The sequence below is a fragment of the Rhea americana genome, unplaced genomic scaffold (assembly GCF_003343005.1).
Source record: "Rhea americana isolate MKP2758 unplaced genomic scaffold, rheAme1 scaffold_108, whole genome shotgun sequence".
NCBI classification, from domain to species: domain Eukaryota; kingdom Metazoa; phylum Chordata; class Aves; order Rheiformes; family Rheidae; genus Rhea; species Rhea americana.
The window spans coordinates 1,983,237-1,999,031 of NW_028185128.1; the positions used below are offsets into that span (position 1 = coordinate 1,983,237).

The 15,795-nt window shown below is 42.8% G+C and overlaps 1 protein-coding gene and 1 long non-coding RNA gene across 8 annotated transcripts in view; one reads left to right on the forward strand and one right to left on the reverse strand.

Moving 5' to 3' along the window:
* The window catches only part of SASH1 (SAM and SH3 domain containing 1), a 193,109-nt gene that overhangs the window by 147,470 nt on the left and 29,844 nt on the right, over positions 1-15,795 (forward strand). For 4 of the 7 annotated variants that reach the window (XM_085310568.1, XM_085310577.1, XM_085310590.1 and 1 more), the window contains exons 9-10: positions 11,359-11,491; positions 15,369-15,715. In XM_085310568.1, coding sequence (XP_085166694.1) covers positions 11,359-11,491; positions 15,369-15,715 — 480 coding nt within the window. Of the gene's footprint in view, positions 1-5,835; positions 6,118-10,429; positions 10,652-10,684; positions 11,142-11,358; positions 11,492-15,368; positions 15,716-15,795 lie in introns of those variants that run through there. The other 3 variants (XM_085310597.1, XM_085310617.1, XM_085310606.1) reach the window with 3 other exon arrangements.
* On the reverse strand, positions 5,429-7,712 carry LOC146601198 (uncharacterized). Its single transcript, XR_014896534.1, has 2 exons — positions 7,239-7,712; positions 5,429-6,315 (listed from the first exon to the last, which is right to left on the reverse strand). It is a non-coding gene; the product is annotated as an uncharacterized LOC146601198 (long non-coding RNA).

The following is a 15,795-nucleotide window of genomic DNA, read 5'->3' on the forward strand; positions in this document are numbered from 1 at the left end:
TTTCATCACATATCACGAGTCTAAAACTCCTGAAGGTTTTTTACAAATTTATTTCTTAGTGTTTATTTTTCACCTCTGTTGGAATGAAGGCTGCTTATGGCAGCTCTCTAGGCAGGCTTTCATTGCCTTTTGCCAAGTGCTGGGATGTAAAGCAGGTGCAGATTACAAATGAATCTCTTTCTGGATTTCAGATAAGGACCCATTTGTCCTCAGGAGACAGAAAGTCCAGGGGAAGAGAGGATTTCAAAATTGTATCAGATTCTTTCTTTATACTGAGGTGCCTTTTATGCTTCTTAAAGATAGAAGCCCATTTGATAACTATGGGAGACTGAAATGCTCTGTTCATCTAAAGCAGAAGTGTAAAACCACTGCATCTTTCACCCGTTCCCAACTGCTCTGTTTGTAGGACTCCAGCCCAGCTTGGAGGACCAATAAGCTGATTTAAATCCTTTTCTGTGCCCTCTGCTGAAAGACTACTAATTGGTACCAGTGGTCATATTTGATGCAGAAGTGGTGGGAAGGAAAGAAGCAGGAGGGAGACCACGACACAAGTGTATTTAACACATACTCGGTCACTAAAATGAACYGCTAATTAACTTTGCTGCCGTCTTCTATAGATGCAAGTAAACTGAAGTTGTAATAATCACTGGATTGAACTATTTTATTAGTCTTATTGGCTGGGTTTTTGTTTTTCAGTTTTGATGAGCAAAGAATGGTCACCCATGCAGAACTCATTAACACAGCCTTCCAGATAGTGTAACAAGTATTTATTTGAAGAGTGCCTCAGTGAACTGTGCCACACTTCTCCAAGATCCCCTCCTGCTGTGAGTGTCCTTATCAATCCCAGTAGAGAGGCCATAAAATTCATGAGCCTGGAGAAAAATAAGCATCTCCCTCCAGCAAATGTGTTCCGACAGTGCAGTTCACGGATAAGGCGGTATTCCCATCCGTGCCAGCATTGCTGTTTTACCTGCTCTCCAAAATCTTTTTTAGCCAGGACTGTTGACGTGGTATCGTTATCGGTACTGAATTCACRTCCTATTTATTTTCTTTGGAGAGAGTGGGAGCAGTTATGCAAAACTGGAGGTGTACAGTGCAGATTTCCAACTATTGTTGTCTTGTATTGATCCATTTCATAGTAGGAGGCACCAAATTGAGTCCACACAGAAATAACTCTAGCCAGAAGGAAATATTTTTTTGTTGTTCCTGGTCTTTGTGTTATTTCATGAGGACATTTTCTTTTATTAAATTGTTTAATGGGGCTAAAAATTAAAAGAATGTTCAGTATTGGTTTTGTAACTACTGCTGTTGTCAAAGACAGAATAACGGACTAGAATAGACTTTGGGTCCTATTCATTTGAATGAAAGTTATGTTATAGCTGTTGAATCAGGATTATATTTCCTATGCACCTTTTATTGGTATAAAGCTAAGTCTGATAAAAGACTTAATCTGATAAAATTATCTCTGACTGACTGCTGTGTTCATTGGTAAATGTGAAGAATAAGAAGAAAAGAAATAATTACAATATAACTTGTATAGAACCAATTACCTCAGACTAAATCTAAGAGTAACTATAGTAAATCTGTGTTATGCTGGGTTATATTGTATTTCAGTGATTCACATTGCTGATGCTTTCTAAATGCAGTAGTTTTTAGATTGATTTTAATTTTTATTACTGATGGATTCTTGAAGCCTTTAACTAGTTGTTCACATTATTATTGCTAATAATATAAGACTATATATTACAACAAAGGTGAAAAAGCCCCCCTCATGTTTTTTTTGATGTAGTCAGTATAACTCATTAGAACTAAGTTAAAAGACAGGGAATATTGGGAACTAGTATTTAGTATGAATGGAAATTAGGATATGATGAGGATTTGTAATTTAAGCACTAGTATTTAAACTGAAACAGCATAAATAATTTGAGCATTTTGAAGGCTATTTTCATTGCAGATATTCTGGATTCTCATGCACTACGTTAGGCCATTTTTGCTGTTATCACAAGAATTACCATTTTTTAAGTTAATTTTTTTCCTCATCAAAGGGTTAAGGGTGGAAGAGGATGTTTCTATGTTTCACTGCTGCTTGAAGAGCTTCTTGCCCCCTYCAGGACCTGTATGCTCTTTGAAGTAGTGGAGGGGGGCTAATACTGAGCATGCCTGTGAATGAATGCAGAGCTTTCATCTTTGCTTCAAGGARTTTAGTGACCCAATTTGTGTTAAGATTTCCAACAGGCACTGATATGCTTCAGTTGGATGTGTATTTACTACTTCTCTCTGCTGTCTTATAATAATGTTACTGCTTAGAAATAGTTATGATGTAGAAAGAGCGGATGATAAGACACAGCTTCAAAATGATATTGCAGAATTCCCACATTACATGGCTAACACAGGAACCTGCTCCCAGGAGGCACTGGCTGTCCTCATTTTCCACTGATCTCATGGGAGATGTTCAGCATCTCTCAATAGAAGCCAGTAGCCAAAAAAAATTACAGCATATTTTGTTATGATCTTTCCCCTGTCTCTGCCCATGCACAAGAGCAGAGTTTCCCATGAGTATAGAAATCCATGGAAGAGCAATACAAATCATCATTATAGTTTCTAGGATACAACACAAAGTTTGAAGCCAGATCACTGCTGTGGAGTGATGATAGCAGAAGAGGAGATCATAGATATGTTTTCATTTGATGTCTAAAACCACTGTAGGCTTTGTTACCTGTTCAGTCTGAAATTTTCCAGTATATTTTAGAATCTGCAAGAGAAACACATTCATTTACAAATAAAACTAAATCACTTCTGTTATAGGTATTATTTAGTGGAAGACCTGCCCATGTTGTCATCAGATACCATTTAGCTAGGTGTGTGTTGGTAGACCAGATTAGGTCTGATGTAATTAGCCTGTAGCATGGTTTCAAAGAAAGCTATTTCTGTTATCGTGACTCAAAGGAGAGAACTTGCAATAACACACGAGCAATGCCTGTAATTAAGCGTGTTCATAGCCGGYGGTGTTTTGACTGCATTCAGGCAAGCCCTATTGTCTTACTTTACCACAAAACGTTCAGCTGCATATTTGAGGAGGGTCGGAGCTGAGAAGGCAAGTTGAACTAATATTCATTCCAGTTCATTCAACTTTGCTCTTTCCTACCTTTTGAACCTTGGGCAGCTGCCTAATTTCGCTGCTTATTAGCTAGAAGAGGGGGCAGGGTTATCATTTTTTTCCTATGACCATTCTCACTGCCTGTATCATCCAGCAGGAGATGCTATAAACCATAATGTGGTTTCCCAGCCCCCATCTTTTCCGAGGCCAAGCCTGTTAACTTGGAACAAAGCCCTGCTCAGTTCAAGAACTAGAAATCTCAAAAGCCATGTGTTTCACTGCCCTATTTGGCAGACCCRGGCTGAATAATCTTTACTTGTGGTACAATAGAAAATTTTAATTGAGCTCCTGTCGTTTACCACTTGCCTCCCCCTGCCTCTGGTGTTTCCTTCCTCTCAGTTATGATGCTGACTTTAATAGTTTGATTGTTAGAGAATGCTGTAAAGATGTAATTTAAATTACTACACTCCTCGCTAGAGGGGTGTCTCTCTCTTTTTTTTTCCTTAAATGATCTCTCGTATGTGTTTTGCTTTGTTTCATGTTTTGCTGTTCTACCCCTGGTTTTCTGAAATGGTGGCAAGTTGGTTTCCAGGGCCAGTGGTGTACGCCATTCATTAGGAGTACAGTATGCTCCAAGGAACAGGGGTTCTCCCCAGGCCTTCCTAGCCTTGCCAAAACACAAGTCGCAGTTGAGAGAGCCTTATCAGAGATCCTCTTTCCCAGGCATAGGAGAACCTGCAGGAGCACTGAAAAGGAATGCTGTATTGYAGCAGATATGAAATAATGTAATGCAGAGCTTCAGTCTGCCGCGCACATACACCGATGATGAGTGGTACACAAGTACAGTCCTAATGTCATTAAAATTAATTATTCTAATCAGAGAGAGGAACAATTCACCGTTAGGAGATGTATCTGGCTTACAGATACAAACGCCAGCAATGTGCTTTTCAAAATTATTTAACTAAAACCTGGAAACAGTTAACATCCAGGAATTTGCCTAAGCAGCTATTCTAGTGTCAAGACAGACCTCCTGGGAGAATTAAATTTTTCGCTCTCGTTACTTATGACAAATATTTCCCACTGATTTCAGCAAGCGATGTCGTCACCCACTAATGTGTAATATATCTGTCACCAGCGTAGCCATCGGACGCTCCTTTGATTTCCTTGTAAGTAATCACAGAGCAAACACAGGCATGGGATCGCTGCTTTTTTCAGTTTACCTAAGAGGGCTGACACCACCACATTTTTTTTAGACTTTTACAATCTTTGCAATATGTGTTCATATTCTTGTAGTTAATTTTGTTAAGTGGCAAAAACATTTTTGACCTCCTGTAATTTTCTTAAAATTCTTGAGGTGATTTTCTTCCTAACCTCAGAATACGATGTGGATTATCACATCTGAACTTCACACGATTTTCTATAAACAGTTCCTGCAATGATTAGAGGTTTGCAAAACTTTCGTAATGAAACCTGAAACCTTCACAACTCAGATTGCAAGCCCAAAATGTAGACCAGTTTCACTCATGGCCATGAACTTTTAGGGGAATCTAGGTTATATTTCAAGGAAGTCGCTGTCATGTTTCACTTGATATGGGCCAGTATGTTATTGAAATTGGAGAACACTAGCTGTTTTTATCTGAAGCTTAGAATCTTCCGTAGGGTTTTACATCAGAGTTTAAGGGCTAAAGCCAGCCAGTAAATGTAGTTTACATGACCCCTAGAGAGCAGAAAGTTGTATGGTTATTAGCTCAAAGATGGAGAAAACTGAAAGAGTATTTTTGGCTGGGTGGCTCATTAAAAAGCAGCCAGTCATCAGAACTAAATGGTTAATCCTGCTACGGTTTCACTATGTGACTGGTCTGGGGTGAGCCCAGGCTAACTGGGCATTGAAGGTCTTGCAAGGTAAGGGGAATATTTCTGTGGCTAAAAGAGGGTTTTGGCGTGGTGTGCCTTTGCTGCTACCTTGCACCCATGGATAGCACTGCTCCTGATTAATGGAGGTTTTCATTGGTGTTTTCTTGTGCCCTGGGAGGAATTGTCCAAAGTAGGGATTTGCACAAAGGTTTGGGATTAGGTACGGTTGGACGTAAAAGGTGTGCCAATTTACTTGAGCATCTCGCAGTCTGTTTCCAAGGACGGGAGAAGAAAGCCCAGCCTAGGAGGAGAAACTCTGCCTGTTGAAAGTCACGCTGCAGCACTTCGTAAAGCAGCATGTGGCAAGTTTTAGACCCTTCTGAGATTTCTAAATTAAACATCATTTGCCTTTGCAGTGATGATGTTTTTTTCTGGCACTGCAAAACAAAACAAAACAAAAGTATTTAAGTTCACTAATTTAAAAAACATTGAAGCAAGGTTTATTTTTCTGTCAAATTAGCCATTTATAAAGGGGAATTCTCAGGGTGGGGGGAGGCTTTTCATCAAAAGAATTAAAAATTGAAGACAAAAAGAGCCTGGTAAAGGGCTTAAGTTACATTTCCTATAGACACAGCCTCCACCCTAGCAGTAGTGTTTGAGGGTCAGTCTTCGTCCTGGCTTTGCAGAGATTCTCTGTATTTTTTTTCTTTCACTGAAATTCCATAGACAGTAATTAAGGAACTGGAGGCCAGCAAGAGGTCAGCAAGCCTTCGTCAGTGAAAACAGGGATTGTTTGCCATGTACAACACTCCCTTTTTTCCTTGTGGTGAATAGAAGATTTGCTTAGAGCTGATGACTTATGCCTTTCTTGCAAGTTATGCAGCTAGCRAGTAACTGGGGGAATCAATCAGTGAGCAGAAAACAGCTAATTGAGTCCAGCATCACGCTTTTTTCTTCTTTACATATTCAGCGCTGGAATCGGAGCCAGTTTGGTGTCTGATAATGTAACTCCACAAGAAGAGACATTTTGCGCGCAGGACTCTAAGCGAATGCAATACTTAAGAAGAAGGGTCTAATCCTAAATTTAGGGTTACGAAGCTGCCTGCAGTTGAGCACTCAGGGGAATTACTTGAAACTGAGCTTTAGGCCTATAAATGCCGAAGCTGGTAAGTCACTGAGCATGTAGCATGATGTGGAGAGGATGTGCCTCCCGTTTCAGAGAGGGAGAAAGAGAAAAGGCTTTTGTGGTTATTCTTAGGCACAGCACAGCATGCTTGGCTTTTCTCAGGTCTGCTCTTCCTTTCCTTGGGCTTTTAAGCTCTCTTCCTTTCTATTTTCCTGTCTCTGACTTTATCCAGGCATCTCTAACGAAAAAAGAAGAAAAGAAAGAAAGAAAAAATTAGAACAGTTGTTTTTCTTGGCAGATGTAAAGCTTTTTTAGAGAGAAAGAAGAAAGGACACGTGTAGCCACGTCTCCTAAAGTGAACTGCAAAATTTCTTTGCGTTTAGTGTAGAGCTTGTAGTTCTGCAGTGAGCTAGCAATGCGATATGCTCATAAATCTGGATGTGTATATTTACCCCACGCTGCCGGACAAGAGGTGCCTGAGAGCCAAAAATAATTGCCGGTTGGGCTTAATAAGATATTAAGAGATTTCCTGATTTTTGAGACTGGAGATTTCCTAGAGATTCCTATTTGGGGCTGAACTATTACCAGGCATAAAATGAATCTCTCTAAATGGCTTCATACAGCTCACGTGAAAGTCATGTATGTGTTTGTTTACAGAGCTGAAACAGATTAATCGGTTAGGTTAGTTTTAACAGAATATTGTCCTAATATTTCTTCCACRTTTTTATTAGGACCTGGCTAGCAAGCTTTGCATATCTTGTGCTTCGCAAAGACTGCTGCAGCCCTGAAGCGTTTCCAAGCGTAGTCCTGCAGAAAGCTAGCTACTCGCTTCTGCTTTACGTTTGGCCAATTAAGTCCAAATACCCTAATGAACGTTAGCGTTGCGTGTGCGTGGAAAGCAGCGATCCCAAGCGGGAGGTGAGGACTGCGGGCTGTTGCTCGTTACGCGGCGTGCGGAGCGGGCCGGATGCCCCGCAGTTGCAGAGCGAGGCGCGCGCCTGGGGGCCGGGCGGGCGGCCGAGGAGCGTCTGCCGGAGGAGGGTGGGAGAGAAGGCGAAGAGGAAGCCGGGAGCAGACCTATGGAGAATGCCTCGGCTAGCAAAGTGCGTGTGTTAGTTCCTTATTTGTGCCTGGTTATAGGGCTTTTTTCTTTGCTCTTACCTACGAGACGATGAAACGTGCGGCATTCAGAGATACGCAGTTGCAAAAACTATTCCAAATACACGAGATGACCGAGCTGGCAAAGGGGGCCGTTCTCTTACGGGTTTGAGAACGTCTCCGTAGGTTGGGGGCCRCGTTTGGTGGTGGCGAAGAGCTGTGCGGTAGGGACGGGCTTTGGCCGTTTCTCCAGCCATGTGGTACGTGGTGGCTGCAGCCCTCTCCGTGCAGTCCTTGGTATTTACAGATGCTGTTAATTTAGTTCCCGTTCCCCCGTAGCCCTGCATGYGTCCGTGTAGCAGCGCTCTCCAAGCTGGCGGGGTTTCCGCGCTGTGAGAGCATTGCAGATGTGTCGGGGATGCACTTGTTCCAAGCGGAGCGGGGAAAGGAGCCTCCGCCCGAGCAGCGCCGCCAAATTGGCCCCAGAGGCTTCGCTGTGGCCCCGGCAGCGGAGCGGTGCGCTATCTCTTTAAAGCAAGCAGGATTTTGTRTATTGGCTTGGTCCATTTGTTATGGTTTAAGGCTGTGGAGCCAGCTGTCTGCAATCTGATGTAATGTTGCCATGGAAACCAGAAATGAAACACTTGAGCATTCACCGCAGAATTACTACATAGAGCATTAGCCAAAATAATTAAAAGTTGAGCCATATGGGGCTTTTGGATGGAAAAAAATTTGGAGCAGAGAAGATGGAAATTAAGTTGTTCCTATTTACAGTACTGCAAATCCGCCCGTTTTCCCYGCGGAAAACGCGGAGGGGCCAGCTCGCAGGGCGCTCGAGGCTCGGGGCGGCGGAGGCGCGCCGGGACGCCGCGGTACCGGCCTGCTCGCGGGGGCACCTGCAGCGCAGCCGCGTCGCCTCTTCAGCGCGCTCTCGCCTCCCGTAGCGCCGCGGGGCATCGAGAAACCTCGAAGGGGAGAGCGAGCCGGAGAGGGACCCCGGCAGCAAGCCGCGTGGAAACTCTTGCGCCAAAGTGCAGCTGCTAGAGCTGTCCAGGAAACCGTGTTCCTAAGCCACAGGAATTCTCGAGATTAGGATAACTTTCCCGTCTGAAATGGGGAGGAACAGCAACAATCTCTGTGATGTTGAAAGCAGGGCAGGAAAAGCGGCTTGGATAGGTGAAAGCGTTCGCGTTTGATCAGTTCCAAATATGTCACTTTGGCCTGAATGTTTGGCACTTCTTTTCCTCTTTTTAGTCTTAGCTGTAAAGGAAAAGTGGCTTGAGCTGAAAGTTAAACTTTGCAWGCCAAAAGGGAACATTTTGATCATTTCAATTTTTTTTTCAATTGTTTCAAAAACAGGAAGTGAATCGAAAGTAATCCTTTTCCAAAACAGTTTCGTTTTCAAGGAATCGGCGTTATTTGACAAGAAAGTTTCCTGACCAGCACCACTGGCATAGTGACGGATGCTTTTTGGTCTTTATACATAAAGTTATTAACCATCCCCTTCCTTTACAAAAGATTTCCCGTGSCACATGCGGCTCAGTGTGAGAAGTAGTAGTCTGCGAGTGGGGCTCCGATTTTGTTTTTAGTCAGACTGTTACCCGGTGGCTCCCGTTGTTAAACACAAGCTGTTCTCAGATCTTAGAGCCGAGCATCAGAGCTGGGAGGTATCTGTCACTGTGTATGAAGAGCCTCGGCTCATTGGAGCAAAAGCTGCCCAGAGTCCCAAAACTGCAGGAAATACCAGCTGGCTCTTCTTACAATGTTACTGGTATTTATTTTAAAGGGTGGTAGGGACCCACTGTATCAACCATCGGATGTGGTGTTGGCATCCTCCGCTGAAACCGTTTCGGTGCTCACTTGCGCTGTGTCAACAACGACTGCAAATGTCATTTAATAATGTTCCGTCTTTATTTCTTCTTCTGTTGACTCTTCGTAGACGACAGTGAGGGGAACGGGTTTTATTGGATACCAGTGGGCCAAAATAAGACCAGTTATTTTATAAGTCAGCGTTCTTATTCTTCAGTGAAATCCTGGAGTGGACAGCTAGTTTTGAGCTATTCTCTAAGTCTGACAGAGCTCACAGTGTTACAAGCACTAGTCTTGCACACCAAGGGTATATGAAAAATAATGATGGAAAGAAATGACTTAAAGTAATTGCATTTAAAATAAACATAGTTTGAGTGCAGAGTTTGCGTGATGGTTGCTTGCCAGGATTGCCTAATGGCCTAAAAAGTCTTGCCTGAACTTCTGAGTTACAGTCAATATTCTATTCTTCATCTTATCTAAATATTCATGATGGAGTTTGTCTTGTTGTTTGACATGTCACCAAGTTCTCCCAGCTATAATCTCTGAATTAATGCTCATCCTGCAGCTTAATCTATCTTGATATAAACAAGTCTGTTAATCCTCTTTACTGCCTTCATTTTCCTGTAGGAAGATTGGTAATTGTCTATCCAGTTTGTACCCATAATAAATGTGCTCCTGTGGGTTTTGGATGGCAGAATGGCAATTCCTACTGCCACATGTGGTTCATTTGGTATTTCTTCTTGTTTTGGAATAATACGAAATTTGTGGGAAATCAGTAATTGGCAGTGTCCTTGCAGACAGCGGCTGAGGTTTGCTCTGGCATTGTAAAATGTATTCCTATGCGGTAGATTTTCAAAGCTGTGCTGATTCCTTCAGGCACTATTTGCACCTTTGAAAATGTACTTGTGCTTATACAACTGCTCGCTGGTGTCCTGTCCCATGGCATGCACTATTACCACYGCATCCTGATACTTGAGTGTATTAGAAAAGCAGAAAAACTTTTCTTATATTTGCGCCTGTCTTTTACTCAGTCTCTGGTAAAGCAGAGACAGCATTTTTGTTAGGGAAGAGAAAGGGATCGGTTTTTTATTGCCTTGTGTTTGCTCAGGATTTTACCTCTTTTCAAGTTTATTAAGGAGAAGGAGAAGCAGAGCGGAGCGGTCAGGAAAGCCAGCCCGCTTCGCTGAATGCAGGAAGCTGCATTAAGATCGCGGCGAGCTGACCATTAAGAACGCAGCGAGTTGGCTGGGAGCGCKCCCGAGCACCGAGTAAGGTCTACAGCGCGCGGCGCGCTCCAGCTGGAGCCCGGGCGGCGCGCAGGAATGTGCAGCGCACAGTGCCAGGGCTGTCCGCGAGGAGCGGGAGACTCCTGCCTGCCGCCCCGCGCCCCTGCCCCCCCTCCACTCCTTTCTCCTTCTGAGCAGATTAAAACAGAGGAAGTAGCACACTGAAGGTTGGGTCTGGCTCGAGAATTGAAGTCGTCTTCTCCTGCACAAGGAATGGATTGTTTCAGCTTGTTGTGTCACTGCTGCTGGAGAGGGAGAATTTTTTTTTGTCTCTGTAATGTTTGATACTTGAGGGAAAACAGCTGGAACTGAGCATACTGGATCAGATGCAAAACGAAACGGGATGCTGGGGAATATGGACTGTACTGTATATCTGCAAAGGTCAGAGTTTTCCCTTGGTCAGTGTTGGAGGAATGCTGTGTCCATCTCAATTCCAGCCTCGAGAGCCTGCAGCAGGAGTGCAGGGAGGAGGAAAGGAACATTTTGTAGCTGTGGCAGTTTCTGAACGAGGCAGATGAGGTCTCCTCCTTCCATTTCCTTCCCGTCCCTTTCTTGTGCTGCTGGTTTTGATTTTCTGGGAAGATTGGCGGGGGGGAAAAAGAGAAGTCAATGACAGAGTTTCAGTTTGGAGAAGCTGTTTATAACCAGGTTTAAACAGCAAGTTCTGAGATGCCAAACAGACCAGTGACTGACCCAAACCACAGGAGCATAGCTGGTATGGTGAGAAGAGCCCTGGGAAAGAGCCCTGCCTGAAACGTACTGAGAGAGGACGTGGAAGTAGTTATTACACAATGCATGGGAAGAAAGACAAGGGCACGAATGAATTTCAGTGCCTAGGATCTTACGTTGCACAGATTTAGAAATCAAAATGGTATGTCACGCTTTAAAAAAAAAAAAAGGAAAAAGAAAGAAAGAAAGAAAGAAAACTCTCAGTATTTGAAGTTTTTCTCGCTGACCTGGGCTGAAAATGTAACACCAGTTACAAAGCTGCATTGACACAGAGCAGCAGATGAGCTGGGTTAACTTGACTTGAAGCAGCAAGCCATGGAGCAAGTACTTTATTAATATTTCTTTTGTTTCTTTGCCAGTCAAGAGAACAATCCGATGATGAAACAGAGGAGTCGGTGAAGTTTAAGAGATTGCACAAGCTGGTAAATTCTACTCGCAGAGTCAGGAAGAAACTCATAAGAGTGGAAGAAATGAAAAAACCCAGCACAGAAGGTAAAAAGCAAAGTATATATGATTAAAACTGAATGTATGAATATATTTTTCTGTTGAGAGGGGACAGAAAGTGAAGGGGAGAGGAGGGGCAGACTGCGCTTAAGGGGCAATGAAAAAGATTGCCTTTTTTTATGGTGCATGCATTACCCAAGTAATTACAATTTGAGACTGTGAAAGAAGGAAAGTGACAATCTAGGATGTGGTTATTGCTGATCTCCTGCTATTCCCAGAGCCTTTCATTAGGAGATTAGAACTTGGTTTAAGTTTTATGCGCCACACTATGTGCTGCTGTAAAGGGAATGAGTAGGAGAAATTCCAGCCAGCTGCCCCTTGGGTGTTTGTAAGGAGGTCAGCGCAGCAACCGCAACTCTGTTCCCTCCTCTGAGGCCTGGGAGACTTCGCTGTAGGAGCATTGCACAGGTGAAGCTCCTAAAGTTTTGGGAGGGGAAAGGCTGGCTAGTAGCACAGCTGCACTACATGGCATCATTCTGTGGCAAAAGTACAGAAACTCTGTTAGACATTCTTGTGAGGTAGTTGCCACTTTGTGCAGTATTAAGTCCTAGTTCTGGGGGAGCCTGCTCATAGTTTGGTTCCTGAGTGAGCCATGCTGCCAAGAGAGTGGGGGAGAGAGAAAGAAAGAAAGAAAGAATGGAGAAGGAGGAGGGTGGGGAGAAGAGGAACACAGTTCACCTCCTGGGAGTGCCATGCTGCAGAATTAGCTCTTGATGACCTGTATCCTTATGCAAGCGCTCAGATTAAAAAAGCATAAGCCTTGGTCACCTCTCTGCAAGTCCTGCTTGAGTCCTCCCTGGAGCTGTTGATGTCCCCTTATGTTAGTGGCCTGCTCAGGATCTTATGCTGTGATTCCCGTCAGCTTTGTATTGAGCTAAACTGTATTATGCTACTTTGTAGTGTATTAAAGGAAAACTCATGCATCTTCCTAGGTATGTGGTAGGATGCTGTCAGCAAGTTTAGGATTTAGCCTGCCTCTTTCTTGCATGATGGTCATGTTACTGGTCTGAGTGAAAGGCTTAGGCAAGTCTACAGCTCTGGACAGGGCATCTAGTGTGGTCTGAGAGGATTTTGTTGTCACCTCCCAGGGAAGACAAAGAGGGTTTAAAAATAGAGCATATAAAGCTGAGTTACCTTAGCAGCAAAAACACAGTTTATGAGAAGGGGCAAAACAAACCCATATTTATGCTGCTGTGAGGAAAGAAGGACCCAAGAGCTGCCTTTCCTCCCCTACCCTGTGGGCCTGGGTGTGGAAAGCTGCAGGGAGCAATCAGCCAAAGATTTCAGTGGTGGGAGCAGCTGCAGAAACAGCCTGCACAGGGCCTCTGGATGCTTCCTACAGTTTGACCAAACTTTCTCTTCATCATGTTAACTGACTATTTTGCTCCAATTCCCTCTCCCACAGCTCTTCACCTCCATTTCAAAATCTGTTTCATCTCCTTATTTCCTTTTCTCCCTCGCTCTTTCCCTTAAGTGTCGCAGTTCCCTCTGAATTTTTTCCACTGAGCTCAACCACCCATGCCCCCCAACAGAAAAATCACCAAATTCACAACTGTCACAAATAAAAATGGTTTGCTCTGCTTCTTTCTTTCTCTATCTTCTGCCTGTCTTTTGTTTTAACTGTAGCTCTTCTGCGTAAGTTATCTATAACTCTGTGTACTTCTAGCATGCTGGAGCTCCTTTTTAGATTGGCTCTTGGGAAATAGTGTAACAAAAACAATTATTGCTAAATAACAGCATAGATTACTTCTACATAGCTTCTACATAAAGCGGAAGGCCCCTTAAGCAGGCAAAACATTCACTGGATATGTATAGCATTTTTCCTCAGTAAGGTTTTCCTAAACCCCAGTTTTCATGTGTCAAATAAAAAGTGCTGCCCAAATGCTGCGTATCTCGTATCTCATACTGTAGGTAGATATTCCCATTCACGTATATAAGAGGACTCTGCGAATTCACAGAAGATACGCTGGTCAGATTTGGGGATTGCTGTCTGGCTTAACAGGTTACCTGCATTTGACTGGATAGGTTTTTGAGATCTCTGCTGCTGTTATTTAAATCAGTATATAAGTGTGAAGTCATGTGAAATTCTAGATGGCTAGCTTGTTGAGGATTGGCTATCAAATTTGATGCAGTAAGATCAATAAAATTTTGCTAAATTCATCAGCGTTCAACAGTCTTTGTCAAAGTGTGAGAGTGGGCTCAGTTTCAATAAGACATAAAATTCCCCAAAAGAAACATTCCTCAGAAATCTCTTCACAAAGAAGAATAGTTTTGCCAAATTTCTCTTACATATTTCCATTGTTTCTTTAAAGAAAAGTACCCTAGTCCTAGATCCTTCTCTCACATTTCTACTATTGGCTTTTTTATCACATGAAGTATAAATCTGGATGATCTGGTGGGCACTAGTCTGTGCTAATATCTGAATACATGAGTATTTTTTGTTAATCTTCTTGTAATTGAATTACTGAATCTTCCTAATTCAGGGGCTCTTTTTCGTGTAGCATTTAAAAATAAGTCATATCTACATCTGTGTTATAATGGGTTTGTATCATGGATTGTCTCCAAACAACATCTGCTACAATGTTGACACACAATGCATATTTTACAAGCTGTTTAAAAACATATTTACTCAACAGACTAAAATAGTTTATCAACACGTATGCAGTCCCAGAAGAAAGTCTATTTTCTGTTCAAAAGAGAAAAAATCAAGTTGTGCACGTCAGTGAAAATGGTGTTAAAATCGGACTCCAATCTATATCCCAGGAGCTCAAGAGCGAAAGTGATGTGTCAGATGTGATCCACGAGCCCTTCACTGTCTCAGCTAGTTTTATCTTGGTAAAACAGTGTCTTAGGTTGAGGCAAATATGTGTCAAATATGTTTTGCCAACAGAGTGAAGATGAGACTGGAAGCCTGTATAAAGCAACTGATGTTCTTTCATCTTGAAATATGTGTCCTATTATTGGATGGATTAGTTTAGGAAATCATAGATACTTATATAGTTGTTCAAATTTAGCTCTCCTGTAACATTATCAAATCATCAAAGATGAAGGCAAAGTCTGCCCCTACTAAATGGAAGTTTGGTGTTAAAAGGAAGTTTACATGACCCACATTGAGTTCTCTGCAAGGAACAAATGCAGTTGCATTTCTGTGTGTGTTCTGCAAGGAACAAATGCAGTTGCGTTTCTGTGTGTGTTTCTGATATATATCCATGAGTGCCATGAAATATGTCAGGCAGGACTGAGAAGGATATGTATTCTTGTTTGACCAATCCCTTGCTGCTGCATATAAAACCTAAGCCTAAACATTATTCAGGAGAAAACACTGAGGGGGAAGGGTTTTTGGATGATAAGTGTAGAAAGGAATTACAATTTCAGGTACTATTTTTCGCTTCACGCCATCCCCCAAAGAGTCCTGGCCCTTTGCCCATAGACCCTGCTTCTGTTTCAAAAAGTCTTCTTTCCTTTCTGTAATATATGGTTGGTGAAAACCCTGCGTTTCTGTCATTAGCAGGACACTTGAAATCGGCACACCTTCAGTATGACCTACTTTTTTTTCTATTTGCAGGTGTTCATTAAATAATTTCTGTATATCTAAAATTGGTGCCTCTTCCAGCAAAAGCCGACTCTTCATTTCATCCTTGAGCTCAGCTGTATATACTTTTCTGGGACAAATACTGCTTTCTACAGCGGTGCTGGATGCTGTAGTCTATTATTAACTCATCCCAGAACTCTCACTTCACAAATGGAAGGAACTGGTTCAGATTTATCCACCCATAAATACCTTTCGGGCTTCTTATTTCAAGAGGAGGTTTCCTTCCATTTTAAATGAGTGATGACATGCTTTGTGCTGCTTTTGTCCCCTTAGGTGTGGAAGAGCACTCACTTGACAATTCTCCTATACTGGATGACAGGTCGGCACTTTACTCTGGAGTTCACAAGAAGCAATTCTACTTCGATAGCTCCTGTGAGAAGCAGCCAGAGGATGATTCGGACTCACTCACTACTTCTCCATCATCCAGCAGTCTTGATACTTGGGGAGCTAACCGGAAGCTGGTGAAGACCTTCAGCAAAACTGATAGCCGTGGCCTTATCAAGCCTCCCAAGAAACTTGGGACTTTTTTCTCTTACCCAGAAGAGGAGAAGACCCAGAAAGTATGCCGCTCTTTGACAGATGGGGAGATGAAGAAGAGCCTCGGCTCCCTGAGCCATGGGGTAAGTACAGAAAGCATTTGCTTTTATGACAGCAACAGGCACAAGCACCATCTTCTGGTGTCCCTGGAGGAGATTCAGAG